Consider the following 14,796-nt stretch of genomic DNA (forward strand, 5'->3'; position numbering starts at 1 on the left):
TATACAGCTCTACTCAGAGATCACTCCAAGTTCAGAAAGCAATGTTAAGGGGTCTCTTAATTTTTTCCAGAGCTGTATTTTTCTCTCTGAGTATATATTCTTGATAGCAATAGTTGTCCACTAAATATAACCTCCTTCATGCTTTGTATACGTGTTTTAAAAATATAATTTTCCCTTTCTCTTCCACAGGATAATTATGATAAACTATATTTTATAATGAGATACATTTTCATACCATTAATTTGAAATCTATCATTTTCAATTACTAAGACTTTTTCAATTACCATTTTTGTTTACTGAAGGTGTGATTTTACACTGCAGATCCTCAAAATTTGAGTGCAGCATTTTCTCTTTTATATCATCTTAGCTTTGGGTTTAACACTTTCCACACACAGAAACCCTGCCTTTCTCTTTATTGTGTTGAATGATAGATGCTCCCCTAGTCTCCCTACCTGGGATTTAGTTTCCCAATGGGACAGCCTAGCCATTCCTGCAGTTTTCAAGCAATGCTGATCATGTTTTATGACTGTTTATCATTCACTGTGTTCATTAATTTCTGGCAACATCCTTGGGCTTGGCAACTAGAGCGAAGGACTCATCCAGGTACAAAAACAGTGGATCTTTTCCATGGCAGTTTTTTCTTTCTTTCTCTCTTTGTGACCTGTGATGTATATTTGACCCAATCCCTACATCAGTACGTGTTGTTGGAGCACACAGAAGCTTAAGAGTACTTCTGGAGTAGTGGCTATCCCTTTGTCTTGAAAGTTTTGTGTGTTTTTGTCAGATGGGAACAGTTAGACCAAAGGAAAGAAACTGAACTCCGTTGCAGTCATTGAACACTTTGAAAATGCAAACCCAATTAAGTTTTTTTTTTTTTTTTTATATATTTACAAAATTACATTTTTGTGCTCAGTAATGTTGTATTTCTTGCACTTCAAAGACAAAGGGATACTGTATTGGTCTTTTAAGTTATTTAATTTTCTTTCTTGTTCAGAACCTGAAAGTAAAGGGGGATTGCTCTTTTTCAATCATTTCATAGCCAGCAACGATACCCTTTACTTTACAGCAAAGCACCATTTATTTATCCACGTTGTTTTATAGTGTAGGAAATGGCATCCTTGCGGTATCGATTAATTGGTAGTGGATGCTATAACTCACAATGTATACAGAGGAGTTTACTGGCTGTGTAAAGCTATTTCACAGGTGGACTTATATATTCAAATATGTGTGGTTTTACTTTCAAATAAATATGTTAACAAGAATTAAGTTTACCCATATTTTTAAAATATGTAACTTTAAATACTGTACAATACCCTATTTAAAAATGCTTTAAAGTACTTCCATAGTATTTTTAAGACCCTTTTCCTATCAGTATACGTGTGCATTAGTTTCAATAATATAAATGTACAGTTTAGGAAAACTGTTCTAGAAACCTGGTTAAAATATCAACAATAATTCAAAACCCTTCACTCCTCACATTAGTTAATCCATTCTAAAAATAATTTCTAATTAGGGTCTGCCAATTAAAACAAGATCTAAGAGGTCTTATGCCCACTTATCTGAAATGATCTGAAAATATTTAAGATTCTAATTCCTTGTTTCCTTTTCTCATTCAGAAACATTTCATTTTGGATGCTCTATGAATATGAGTTAAGTTCAATATTTTGTTAGTCTAACATTTCAAATAAAGACCAGAATAGTAAGTCCCCTGCTGAAAAAGCTGTGCAAAGGCTATCTAGCCAGCAAACTCTTGAGCACTCCTTGATTTCGTTCTCCCGTCTTCTCTCACCCTGTTCCTCGCAGCAGCAGGGCTGGCAAGATGTCGCACAAGTATAATGACGCGTTTAGAGCACTGTGTACAGACCCATGTCTCCTTGCTGAATTCTTTCAACACTGCTTTGCATGCACATCACATGGGGTAACATCTCGGCCATCCCAGATGTTTCTTTCTGCAGTGCAATAAATGGTGCTTTACTGTGACATGCTGAGCGTTTGATGTCTGCTGTTCTTATAGTGGTCTCTCTCTCTCCCTCTCTTTTCTCTCCCCTCGTTCCTTGCTGCTGTGGCTCAGAATATTTAGGCCTGCAGTTAGAGGGTATGTAGCAAATGATGTACAGTGAGTTTGAAATATCCACATAGTAGGTGACCCTTTTTCTAGCGGTCCAATAAAAATTAAAATAAAAAAATGCAAAATATTAGAGTTTAAATGGAAATTATACATGTGAGGTACTTTGTAAAAGCCTTTCAAACACAAAATGAAAGATGGAAGAAGAACAGCTTCAATGTCCTGAACTTTTAATGTATTTTTAATCAGGATCCTTTTTGGCCTTCCTCTTCGTTTTGTGGTCTGCAGGGTACATATAAACACCTGACACCTGCAAACAGAAAGCCAGACTAAACTCCTCAGGGTCATTGCATATAGTCTTAAAGGGATTCATATCTGGATGTCAGGACTGATTACATTTGTTTAGGTGGCAGCTTTACAATATGCTGTCACTTAAGGTTTTAAATGTCTTTTGAGATACATTAAACCAAAAAGAGAAGAAATTAGTCCAGGAGTCACAACATATATTAGGATTCCCTGACAAAATGACTTGGCACCCTAAGCAGGATATAGAGTGAAATAAATATTTTTAAATATTTCAAAGATATTTATGTTATAGTACTGAAAGGTAATAAGCTGTGCATCTCTGCTCAATTCATAGAAACGTTGTAGACATAACAGTTTTACTATTTGTCCTCAGAGCTTCGGTACATCACTCTTAGGTTTTCACAGTATCCATGGTTTTAGGCAAGCATGAACTAATTAGTTTGACTGGAGAACTCAGTGGAAGTCCTGTGGTATGGCAAAGGGTTTCATTCTCAAAACTGAGCTCTTCTTTATGACAAGAGTTTCTTTCCCTTCAAAGGGTCATGCTTTCCATGTGGATATGTCTAAACGGCACACTTCTGGAGTCTTGACTGTCCCCGTCCTCCATTCCCCTTTGAAAGCTGTGCACCATTGTCACAGGAGATAGAGAATTCATGTCCTAGCGCCATTCTGTCATTGTAGTAGTTCATAGCTGTTCAAATCTGATGCAGGGATGGGTGTAACCATACGCGACATTTAGGCGTTAAATCTGTGTGCTGCATGTGACTAGTGCATCGTCTGTTCCAACATGTCCCCATGTGCTAGTGAAGAACAGTCGAGCCCTTTGTTTTTGTGTTGTGTTGCACCCCAGTGTTTGTGATCGCTTTGTTGCCTTGATGAGTTTGTTTTATTTCCTTTAAACCTTTGGGGTACCATGGTCAAAGTTCTCCGTTCTTGGCACACCCAATAGTTACCATAGAATCGATAACATGTCCTTCATATAACCAGAGCAGAATCAATTGATGTTGAAGTGTGACACTTGATGCACTCAGTGTAATCACACCATACTTTTAGAAAATCAATATTGTACTGGAAAAGCTGTTCAGCTTCCATTATGGCCAGACTTTCTCGAATATCTCGAGTCTACACAGTCCTACTGAATGTAAGATGTTATAGCTAAAATTAGTTTATTACTCTGTATAGCTTCATTGCACATAAAGAAAAGTGTATTTGATGTATTTTAAAACATTGCAAGTGCCTAGCTATGCCTTTTGCTTGAGCACACAACCTAGATTCGAGAAGAAACTCCCTGGCTTTTGACCACCGAATGCCTTTGGGTTTTCTGCCTCCCCCAGGTGTGCCCCAGATGTGTTCTGGAAGTCAAATACTGAATTCTAATAAGACAAGACTTTGCTGCCCAGTGCTGAATCTCTGATGAGACTGTGTGTGTGTGTGTGTGTGTGTGTGTGTGTGTGTGTGTGTTTCTTGATCCTGCAGTGAAGCTGAACCCGTGCTAATAGACAAGCTCAGCATCACAGACGGGCCACAGAGGGGCTCCGAGACCCCCAACAGAACAGAGGCCCCCACAGATCCCCTCAGCTCAGCTAGCACAGAGACCACTGCAACAGACCTCACTGTGAAAGACAGGAAGTAAGTTTGCCAGGGACATTCGATTGTTTGGAGTCTAACATTAAAAAAATAAGAGCACTTAGCCTATCACTTTCAGTGTGGTTAAGACCCAGAGTTAATGTGGAGCTATTACAAACTTATGAATTGTTTTAAATTGACTGAAGTTTAACTAGTACTTGTTGAGCAATATCTTAGTTTTCCTTACTTGAGAAGCAAACACATGAGGTTTTTACACTCGTGTGGGTTCAAGCATTTCCTTTTTGTGCTTAGTGTTATTCCTTTAACATGCGTCTGTGGTCTGTCCCTGGCTGCAGAGACGAGACAGTCCCACCGTCAGAGACGACGCTGAACGGGCCCGCTTGACGACATCAGAGCGAGGGCAGGTTGGAGAGCCACTCTGGGCCGCTTCCATTTTACTCCAAAAACCTCTTGATGCAACCTTTGTGTTTAAATGAATAATGCTGCGATGTTATTGGACCCTACCAATCAGGACCAGAAAATGGGGGGCTAAAAAAAATACACCATAAATAAAAAAACAAACAAACAAACAAAAAAAAAAAACATTCTTACAGAAACTTATTTTTAGCTGATGTTGAAATTGTACTGTTTAAATGTAGCAGTGAACATATGATTACTGTTTCAAAGGATTCAACGTTTTCTTCATTTCCTGGAAGATTTACTCTGGCTGTTTCCGTCCATTTCTCTCTCTGTCTCTCCTTTAAACAGTATTGGTTGTGTGTAACAGGGACACGGAACAGCTACGCGCCCCAACGAAGCGGCCCCGCAAATCTCATTCCTAACGAATCTGTCTGACTGCACTTGAACCACTTTTTAGAATAGCCAATCATTTTTCAGGGATGCCACATCTTAACGATCTTGCTTGATAGTCAGAAATCTCTTCCCGCACAGCGCATGTCTGTGATGTCTCCCTGTGTTGAGCTGCTGTTTGTGCAGATTCACTATTTGTTTTAAACTGATAAAAAAAAAATATATGTATTTTTGTATCAGACCTATCTCGAATCCAAAGTCCACTCTTTTTGAAATTGAACATGTTTCTGTTGAGCATGAATATGACAAGAACGTTTTGAGCAGACGGTAATGTTTGTATGCTCTCAACAATGAGTAGGGCGACTCTTGCCTTGAAACTGGGACTCGGTCACTGTACAGTTGAACAGGGATAAGTGTTGTTTTCAGGTGGAGGTGTTAATCCTTCTCTTCGCAGAGTTTGCTTTTATATATTCAGGTAAAGCTATGTTTAATGAGGTAGTACACATAAATCACTAATCTTACAATTAGGGATGTCACAGCACCCAGATGGTGCTTGAAGAATTTGCAGCTTCTTTTTCCCTTTTAATGTCACAAATCAAAGGTTCTTAATAGGTGGATGAGATCACAAAAAGCTCACTACATTTTAAGATGGTCTAATAAAGCCAGTAGGGAAATGAATGTGTAAAAATAGCTTGGCCCTTTCACATTGGTGGTATAGTTATCCAGTTTGTAATGTTCCCCTTGCAGTGAAGCAATTCCTTATTATCTAGATTTCAAAGTATTTACACTTATTTATAGTTTTTTGGGATATGCTATCATATTAGTTATTTTTTAACTTATACATATATGTCATTAATTTGTAATTACCTTATTCATTTGTGGGAAATGTTTTTTTTTCTTAATCAAAATCCAAAAAAGAGACATTAAATGATACTCAAACAGAGAAGAAAAATAGAAAATAAATGATGGTCTGGTGTGCCTGAAAATATACAGGCTGTTAAGAGTTTGAAAATTTAAATAAAGACCCGCACATATTTCTACACTTGTTGACTGAACCTTAAGTACCTTAACATACCATTATTTATTTTATTCTCTTAAATCTGTGACATCCCTTCTAGAAGATTTTTGTTTAGTCTTCTAACTTCTAGCAAGTCAGAATAAGGAAACAACAACAACAACTTGATATTTTCTAAACTAATCTTACAGGAAAGAGGCAGAAAAAAGACTAACAAGATAAATGTTTCTTCACAAAACTGGGAAAGAAGAGAAGGCTTCTGTAGTTTAACACTCAAAATGTTTTTTTTTTTTTTTTATTATACACATGGCAAAGTATTTATAAAACAGTGTTGAGTTGCTATTGTGCAATGCCACTAATTCTGATATGCTATTACAGATACTCTTGTCTTTATGAGACATCGAGGCACTGCAATGTATGTGGGTTCCTTTTCAGTCTGTTTAATTTTAATATATTTATTGGTTGCATTGTAACAGCCTCAGGTTGTACCAAATTTAGTTTAGTAATGCTTATGATGTTTGCACTTGAAAATCTGGGTGTTGAAACTGTCCACACTATTCTGTCCACAGTATTTTATTTAGTCCTACCTATTGCTCAAAACCTTCCTCAGTAGGTTGTTGTTTTCAGAATTAGCACCTCCGCATCATTGGATGAGTAGCACACGTTGGACAGGGTGATCATTTTAGAGTGCTTTTAAGAAATACGAAAGAATATAGAAAAAGACGTTAGCCTTTAATCTTCCGTAAACCCTTGGCAAGAATTGATCTGTTCACTGCACTGTATGAGTGATTTTCCACATTTATTTTTTGAATCTATAATGGAAAGAGAGTCGCAGGGGAAATGTTCTCACTGAATATTTTCTCTGCCTTTTTTTAAAGCCAAAATGTATTGCCTATTTTTTTAATGTTGTAAAATCCTAGTTGCTTTTTGTTTTAACCAAATGATTTTGTGTATCATAGAAACTGTCTAACTTCAGTAATTCTAACCAACCAAATCTCGCTTTTCCTCAACAAGTTCCAGACAACCTAGATGAGAAAGGTTCAGTGTAAAAGATGTGCTGCACCAGAAACGGGTTGTTTCTTTAGGAAGCAGACTCCTCTCCTCCTTTATGACTCACATGTTTTTTTTTTACTTGGATTAACAGATATGTCCTGCTTTTTGAAATGCTTAGTTCATTAAAGAATAATGCTTTGCAGTATTATAGAGGTGAATGAACAGGTTTTTTTAAAGAGTCAGTAAGAAACTGGGATGTCAAAAAGAAGGGGGAAATCTGGGAAATCAGTAACAACAAAAGCCCATTGTCATTTTTTTCTATCCACAAGTATGTTGTTGTTAGATTGAATACCTTTATGTATTGTTAAAACATTCTGAAATGTTTTTTCCTCACTGTGTATGTTTGCCGATTCCCTCAGATTTGTAAAAGACAACTTGTTTCTTTCCTCATTGCCTCTCCCTTTATCTGCTTCAAACTAAAAGGAGTGTTCAGTTCCGAAGATGTCAGAACTGATAAATAAGTGCTAAAAGAGCAGTGTATATGGATTTGTTATGTATTGATTAGAAATGGAAGTTTTCTTTTAAACTGGACCTTTACGAGTGAGAAATCCATAGAAATTGGCATAATGGTAGACTGGTCATTGTACCACACATCACCGCAAAGTTTGCTGTAACTGGACATTTTCAGACTCTTTGAGATGATTTACGTGTACATATTGTTTGACCATAAATCCGTAAATCATTCAATTATTTCACCCTCAGAAAGACTGAGCATATTAGGTCAGTTCTGATAGTTGTATGTGAATTTAACTCCCCATGGCGTCAGTTGTGATGCAGAGAGTACAAGAAAATGACTTGGTTACAGCAAAAGCCTTGCCAAGTGACGAGAAGAAAGTGTTGAGAACATGGATTCGAGAGACACGTTCATGTCTGGGTTTTGTCTCAAACTGATACACGGCATGATTTGTCAGGGAAGAAAAGTGAGCAACTTGCCTCACTTTCCCCACGAGCTGATGTCACACCACTGCGCACATGCCGTGAATGTCGATATGTACTTTATGCTGTATATATTATAAAATTTGAACATATATTTGGCTGTGGCTTTGCTCCTTGGTAAAATGTAAACGTAATATATATTTTTGATGAAAGCCTAGTTTATCAGCACCTCAGAAAAAAAAAAAAAAAAAAGAAAAAAAGTTCCTTCGCAGGTTTCACTGTAACAAATGAAAACAAAGGCAATAATATTTTATTTTTGTTCACCCCAGCATCAGTTACTTGTGAAAACATGCTTCCTTTCAATAACGTTTGCCTTTTTCTCCAAAAATGCTTAAGTGCATTAATTCAGCATTAACATGTCTTCTGTCATTGCTCCTGAACACTTTCAGTCTTTAAACGGGATGTTTAAATACCAAAAAGGTCTATGATTGACTTGTTGGGTTACATATGCACGTGTTTGTAGTAGCTGCACTTTTGAAATTAAATTGGATTTGTATTAGAAAATCGCCCATTTGGGATGTTGATTCTAGTTTGATACAGTATGTCAGCGTACGAGAGGATTGCAGGAGCTTTTCAGTGTGTGTTTGTTTTAACACCGAAGAGGACTTCTAAGAGTTCTGAATAATGTATTTTGTGGCATAAGTGGCCAATGTTTTAATATAAATACTGTTGTTTTTTTCTTTTGTTTTTTTCTTTTGCCACTGCTCAGTCCATTTGAACTGGTTTTCTTTTCTCTCTTCTGCTTCGAGAAGCCAGATAGTGTTCTAGATCCACTGAAATGAATCCGTTTAGACCGGTGCAGTCACAGGCCGTGTTACTGAGGTAGTACATTGAAAGCATGGTTTATTTTGTATTTAGGAGCTTTTCATTTTAATATATTGAAATATCAACAACACAACCCTCATTCTCTATCATTGAATTATTTTATCCTTCCACTTGGTCTTTGTTCTTCCATTCTTAAAGCATTTTACTCCACTGCCTTATTGAGGCTGGTCTGGAGATGAACACAAGGCCAAAGCAATTGCTCAATTCTAAAACTTTCTGCTGGGAAAACGGTTAGATGGGTCTGTAAAAATACATATATTTCAATCTAATTAACAGTCACCCATTTCTAAATATCAATGGGATTCAGAAAGTAGCGGATTAGTGTTCATTCTGACGGGAGCAGATCGCAGGAAGTTTTACTGTAGTATTTTTAGCCGTAGGTGGTTGGTTTGTGTTTATAATTTATATGATTTAAAACCAAGGGTACAGTGGCACATCAGTCATCAAAAGCAGTTTGCAATTTATCAAACCACAACATACAACTTTTTCAAAAAGGAACTTTCAACTTTAAAACTGTAGTTGACACAATACAGGCTCACATACATGAAACGATCAACACGCAACTGTAGTGTTTTGTTCTCTTATTACAAAATAAGAGAGGAAATTCAAGTTTGATATTGAGAGGAAAAGCAGGGTGGGATTATTGAAACACATTGACGCAGCAGAAGCCAGTATATTTGGGAAAGCTTTACACTTTGACTGAATGCGTTTACAGTATGTTCTATTTTGCTTTTTATGACTCCCAAAATTTGGACTTTGAAAAACAGTCAAAGGATTTCTTAACTCAAACGAAACCCCCTCTGTGGAGCTCAAACTGAATCTTAAAGCTGGGGAGTCTCTACTATATTACCGACAGCATTTCATTAGTTGATCAGTATGAAACGACCACTAAAGACAAAGTAACGCACATGTAGAAGGCAGGGATGGGGACTGTGGGACAGGAACAGAGACTGCTTCTCGCCAGCCAGTTATAAACACTGCCGTTAATAATGTCTGTGAAGCCTCATCTGTAGTTTTATGTCAACTCTTCCTATATTTGCAGTCCTATAATAAGTGATTCCCGATTTATTTTGCCATGGCAGACCGTGGCAAATTTCACTTCCAGACTGAGTTTATGTACAAAAGCAGTCATTCAAGACTTTCACCCTAAACCGTAAATAGTGTAAGGAATTAAATCACTTGGATGGAAATTGATAAACTGTACCTATTCATCTAGAAACCATCTTTGTAAGGGGATAGTAATTGAATTGTATTGGAGGGGAAGAAGGCAGGGCATTTGCTAACCAATAGGACTCCTGTTTTCAAATCTGAGTTGGTTATTCAATACTTGGAATTCCAGCTTGTGTGTAATAGTGTCAAATATTTGTTGAAGTACTACAAGAATAAGAAGAATGTGTATGCATTCGATTCTGAGCGGACATGCCTTCCAGCACCAAATTTGTCACCTGAACATTCTCGTGATTAGTCTTGCCCCAGCATGCGATTTGTAAAGCATTTGTAACTGCTTCCAGGATCAGGATACAGGAAAAGTAAAAACTCTACTGTCCTCTCTTTCTTTTTTCCACTGCAACATAAACTGCTCTATCCCATCTCATAGAGTCCATGTACATATAAGACTTTCTAGAAGCCATTCTCTGTAGAAATTAAATTCCCAGAGTATAGCTTTCCTAAAAGAACTAGGTGTTGATTATTGATTATTTTTGTTAGGGAGAGAAAGTGTACAAACTGATGCAAAATTTAAGAAAGTTACACGTAAAAAAAAAGTAAAGTAAAGTAAAAGAACTTCCATGTACTACAAATGTACTACATTTATTGAATAAATCTATCTCTGGGACGAGATCCTAAATTCCTTGTTTCTGTATTTGCTCTGTCAGCACAAGTGTACTTAGAGAGGCATTCATGTTTCACCAGAGGAGCCTGATTAATTCAATCCGGATGTTTTGAATGAAGTCAGGGGAAAAACTACTCAATTACGAATGCAAATGTATCAACCATTGCCTTCTGTATTACCTCATTAACAATAGGCCTTGAGGACGGTCTTACCGGAAGAAAATAGTGTTTGGTTCGATCACTGCTGGCTGCTGATGGAAATCATATTAATGTCTAAAGCCCCCCAACGTTCACTGCATTTTAAACTTGTGCAGAAGTAATCAGTCCTAATTGTCAAGCCCTGCACCCGTTTGTGATGTCTACAATTGTCACTAACTTGCAAAGACTTCTTTCCGCATATTTCATAAAGCCCTGTGTTTTGACAAATACTGTAAAGACTAGGCTCCTATCCCTGTAACTTAAGTGTTAAATACTATTCTACAAGTTGTGCTAGCAAACCGAGGGTTCGTTACAAAGTCCCGTGCGACTCTCCATGGTGTCCCCGTTCCTGAGTTGACCCGCTCCGACCCGACACAACTGCTCCGTATCGCTTTAGCACTTTGTGGCCTTGACGTTACATTGTATTGAATCTGGGTTACAGAGAAAAACAAAGCAAGCCCTTCTCTCAAAGATGCTTCAATTGCATAGTACCTTTAGAGTGTGTCATATTTTATCTTTGTAAGTATTGTATGTATGTATTTATGTATATGAGGTACAAAAAAAAAAAAAACTCCCTTCCCCCCCAAAAAAAAAACATCTGTACTGCCTTCAAAGTCTGTGCATTTTATTATTTCAGAATTAACAGTCTCTGTTACTGAGTCAAAAGCCTTTTGTATTGTAAAACTGATGCTGGTGGTTTATTTTTCTTTTCTTTTTTTGTATGAATACAAGACTGTATCTCTTTTCTGTTGTCAAATTTAGGCTGTAAATTCAAAATATTAAATAAATATTTCATCAGTTACAGCTGTGCGTCGGGCTTTCCTTGCCTTAGTCTGAGCTCTGGAGCATTTTTGTCATCTTTTCGTGCCTTTGTGGTTTCCTTATTTGGGCTTCATTGCTCTCGCATCAAGGAGAGGTCAATTGCCTGGCACACTATCTTAAGAATTTAATCATTTGAAGGAAAACTAATATAAATAGCGGATATAAAAGTGCTTTACATTTCCATGATCTTTAAACAAGTGCAAATCATGCATTGAGTTATAAAATAGTGCTTTGAACTGCCTCATGTCAAATGTCTTGGTGAAAGCATAATTCAAAACTGTTCCTCAAGCTATGATGTCCCTACACGTGATTGGTGACATTGCAAACCAGGTGCGAAAATGCTTCACCAGTGCCATCATTTAGGAAAAAAGGAATATGTAGAACATTCATGCATGATTCTTTTTTAAGGTATACCAGGTGTTTATATATCATGGCTGTATGGGGATATGTGTACATACATTTACCCATTTATACAGCTGTGGATTTTAAGTTTATTATTTTATATCCTATTGTTTTTAAATGAATGTGTACATTTTTTATTCATGCACACACACACCCCGGCATCTATTTAAGAACATGAGAACATAAGAAAGTTTACAAAGGAGAGGAGGCCATTTTGACCTATCGTGCTCGTTTGATGTTCATTAATAACTAAGTGATCAAGGATCCTATCCTGTCTGTTTTTGAATGTTCCCAAATTGTCTCTTCAGCCACATTGCTGGGGAGTTTGTTCAGATTGTGACGCCTCTCTGTGTGAAGAAGTGTCTCCTGTTTTCTGATTCGAATGCTTTGAAGCCCAATTTCCATTTGTGTCCCTGGGTCCGTGTGTCCCTGCTGATCTGGAAAAGCTCCTCTGGTTTGATGTGGTCGATGCCCTTCATGATTTTGAAGACTTGGATCAAGTCCCCACGTAGTCTCCTCTGTTCCAGGGTGAAAAGGTTCAGTTCCTCAGTCTCTCAGTAGGACATTCCCTTCAGACCTGGAATAAGTCTGGTTGCTCTCCTCTGAACTGCCTCTAGAGCAGCGATATCTTTCTTGAAGTGTGGAGCCCAGAACTGTCCACAGTATCCAGATGAGCTCTAACTAGTGCAACTAGTGCAGTCTGAACATCACTGCCCTTGTTCTCAATTCTACACTTGACAATATACCCTAGCATTTGGTGGTTACAAGGAAGTGTATAAACTATATTTTGGTACGTTTGTGATACGCATTTGGATGTCACAGTTCAATATGAACAAAAAACACATTATTCCTGACACAGTGCCTTAGCGGGGCTTTAGAAAATAAAATAAAAACTGCTTTAACTGCAATTGCGTCTGAATCGTATAAACACAAAAACACAAAGAAATATTCATTATAATTGATATTTGTTCTCTGGATAAATAGAAACGTTTTTGGGTGGGAGGATTTCTATCCATATGTGTGAACGTTTATATTTTTTCTCTACTGAAATAGTTGCCAAAGGTCTGTTTGACTGATGTGTTGAAGGTCATGGATCACTTGCAGAAACGGATCTCACAAACACAAAACACCCTTTATCCAAAGAGTTCCTCTGGTTCCAGGATATGGGAACAGGTTTGTTTTATTGACTGGCTGAGCGGCAAGGCCGTGGCCCCTCACAACATTTTTGAAATCGTCACACACGACAATGAATCGCCTATATTTTTCAGTCTCTTTTCCCCATTTCTTATTTGTTCATACAAGAGATTGCAACATGTAAACATTCCTTTTGTGCATATGCATCGTTTCATGCTCCGCTTCAGAGAGCACAATAAGGTATTATTTCATTAATCAGTCATGACCCTGCACTGTCATCATGTGTTTTAGGTTCGCTGACTTAGAGGAAATATGAAAAGTGTTTGAGGGCAACACACTAGTTAAAGGAATAGTGGTCATATTTCATATTTACATTTTCCAATACTTCCAAGTTATTTTGTGCAACTATCCTTGTAGGGGTTTATCACCTGAATGGAGCAATAAATCCTGACTAACCGCTTTTGTGGGGGGTCAGTTTGTTATAGTGCCTTAAGACCCCTCCATTACGCGCGTTTACACCACCATTTCTGATCCGGATCAATTGCATCGGAACATTTGGGTCGTGTCTACACTTCTATTTGATTAGGATCAAATGTCTTCGCATGTGCACTAGCACTAGTCCGAACTAATTATGCATATATATTAAATGAGTCATTTAGAACACCGAGCTATATCAAAAACTCCTTTTCTCATTACAAATCATTCTCGCAAACAAAACCAAGGCACTAGCATATTTTTCACAACTGAAGCATTTAAAATACAAATACAATTACATATTTCTTGCTAACATAAAATAACAAGCCATTTAGTGTTCATTTTTATCTATTTATTTATAATCCGGGACGTAGGGAAGCGTGCTCGTATCAGCTCCACTGATGCGAAGCGTGTTTGTCTGCCACCTGTCTTTAAAACACACGCCACCGCAGTGCCTGCCGGGACTGGAGCCGGTTGAGCGTTTACACTGCCTGGAACAAACGCTAACGACGCACTTGATCCGGATCCGGATCAGAAATGGCAGAGTAAATGCACCTATTGAAAGACTCTTGGGGTGGGGGAGGTCTCTCTATTAGCTATGAACGATTCGCTCATAATTGAATAATTGTACACGTCTACATTTATAATGATCTATAGAAGTAAATAAACACTACAATCAATTGGACATTTTCAAGTTCACAGAGTCCTGCTTCACTCTGGTGAGGATTCCAGGTGTTTGAATGACGTTTGATGGGGGGCACCAGTAGACAGCCTAGCTAGCTTTGTGGTTGCATATACAGCTATGAATGCAGTGGGTTTCCTTGCAGCCAAACCCCTGGTCTGTACATGTACCTGTAAACGTGACTACTTGTTCCAGAATCCTGACACTCGACCATTGATCAATACGTTTAGTTTAAGGAACAAACATTGTTCAGAGCACTTGCAAATGAAGGCTGCTCATAATTATATGTGTGACTGTATTCACACACACAGACACAGTGACCTGCTTACGACAAACAAGCCCACACCTAGTGGAAATACTAGTTTCTTTCACAGCACCTCCATACACCTGGTATTCATTTCACTTCTCTGCATGAGTGGCTGACACTATAGAGTTAAATCACCTCTACAGCTGGGTTTGTCTGCCCAGGTTTGAGCACAATCTCTGTTCAAGCTACTCGTTTTACTACAACACAACCCTGTACATATTTGCATCCTGTGCATAGGTACGTTTCCATTTAAATATTCTTTTATGCTCTATTATTATTTCAAAATCAGCTCTAACAATTTCCACAGAGGCTGCTGAAACCCGTGACCCAAAAACTGAGGACAGGTGCCTTCCTACATGTCTTCAAACAAT

General features: G+C 37.8%; 1 protein-coding gene across 4 annotated transcripts in view; it reads left to right on the forward strand.

The window, feature by feature from the left end:
• The window catches only part of ppp6r2a (protein phosphatase 6, regulatory subunit 2a), a 50,595-nt gene extending 39,189 nt beyond the window's left edge, over positions 1-11,406 (forward strand). For 3 of the 4 annotated variants that reach the window (XM_066723887.1, XM_066723890.1, XM_066723889.1), the window contains 3 exons: positions 2,072-2,095; positions 3,848-4,000; positions 4,294-11,406. In XM_066723887.1, coding sequence (XP_066579984.1) covers positions 2,072-2,095; positions 3,848-4,000; positions 4,294-4,342 — 226 coding nt within the window. In that variant the 3' untranslated portion in view covers positions 4,343-11,406. The remainder of the gene's footprint in view (positions 1-2,071; positions 2,096-3,847; positions 4,001-4,293) is intronic. The other variant, XM_066723891.1, reaches the window with a different exon arrangement.
• Positions 11,407-14,796: the final 3,390 nt, after the last annotated feature.

The sequence above is a fragment of the Amia ocellicauda genome, chromosome 15, assembly GCF_036373705.1.
Source record: "Amia ocellicauda isolate fAmiCal2 chromosome 15, fAmiCal2.hap1, whole genome shotgun sequence".
Taxonomy (NCBI): domain Eukaryota; kingdom Metazoa; phylum Chordata; class Actinopteri; order Amiiformes; family Amiidae; genus Amia; species Amia ocellicauda.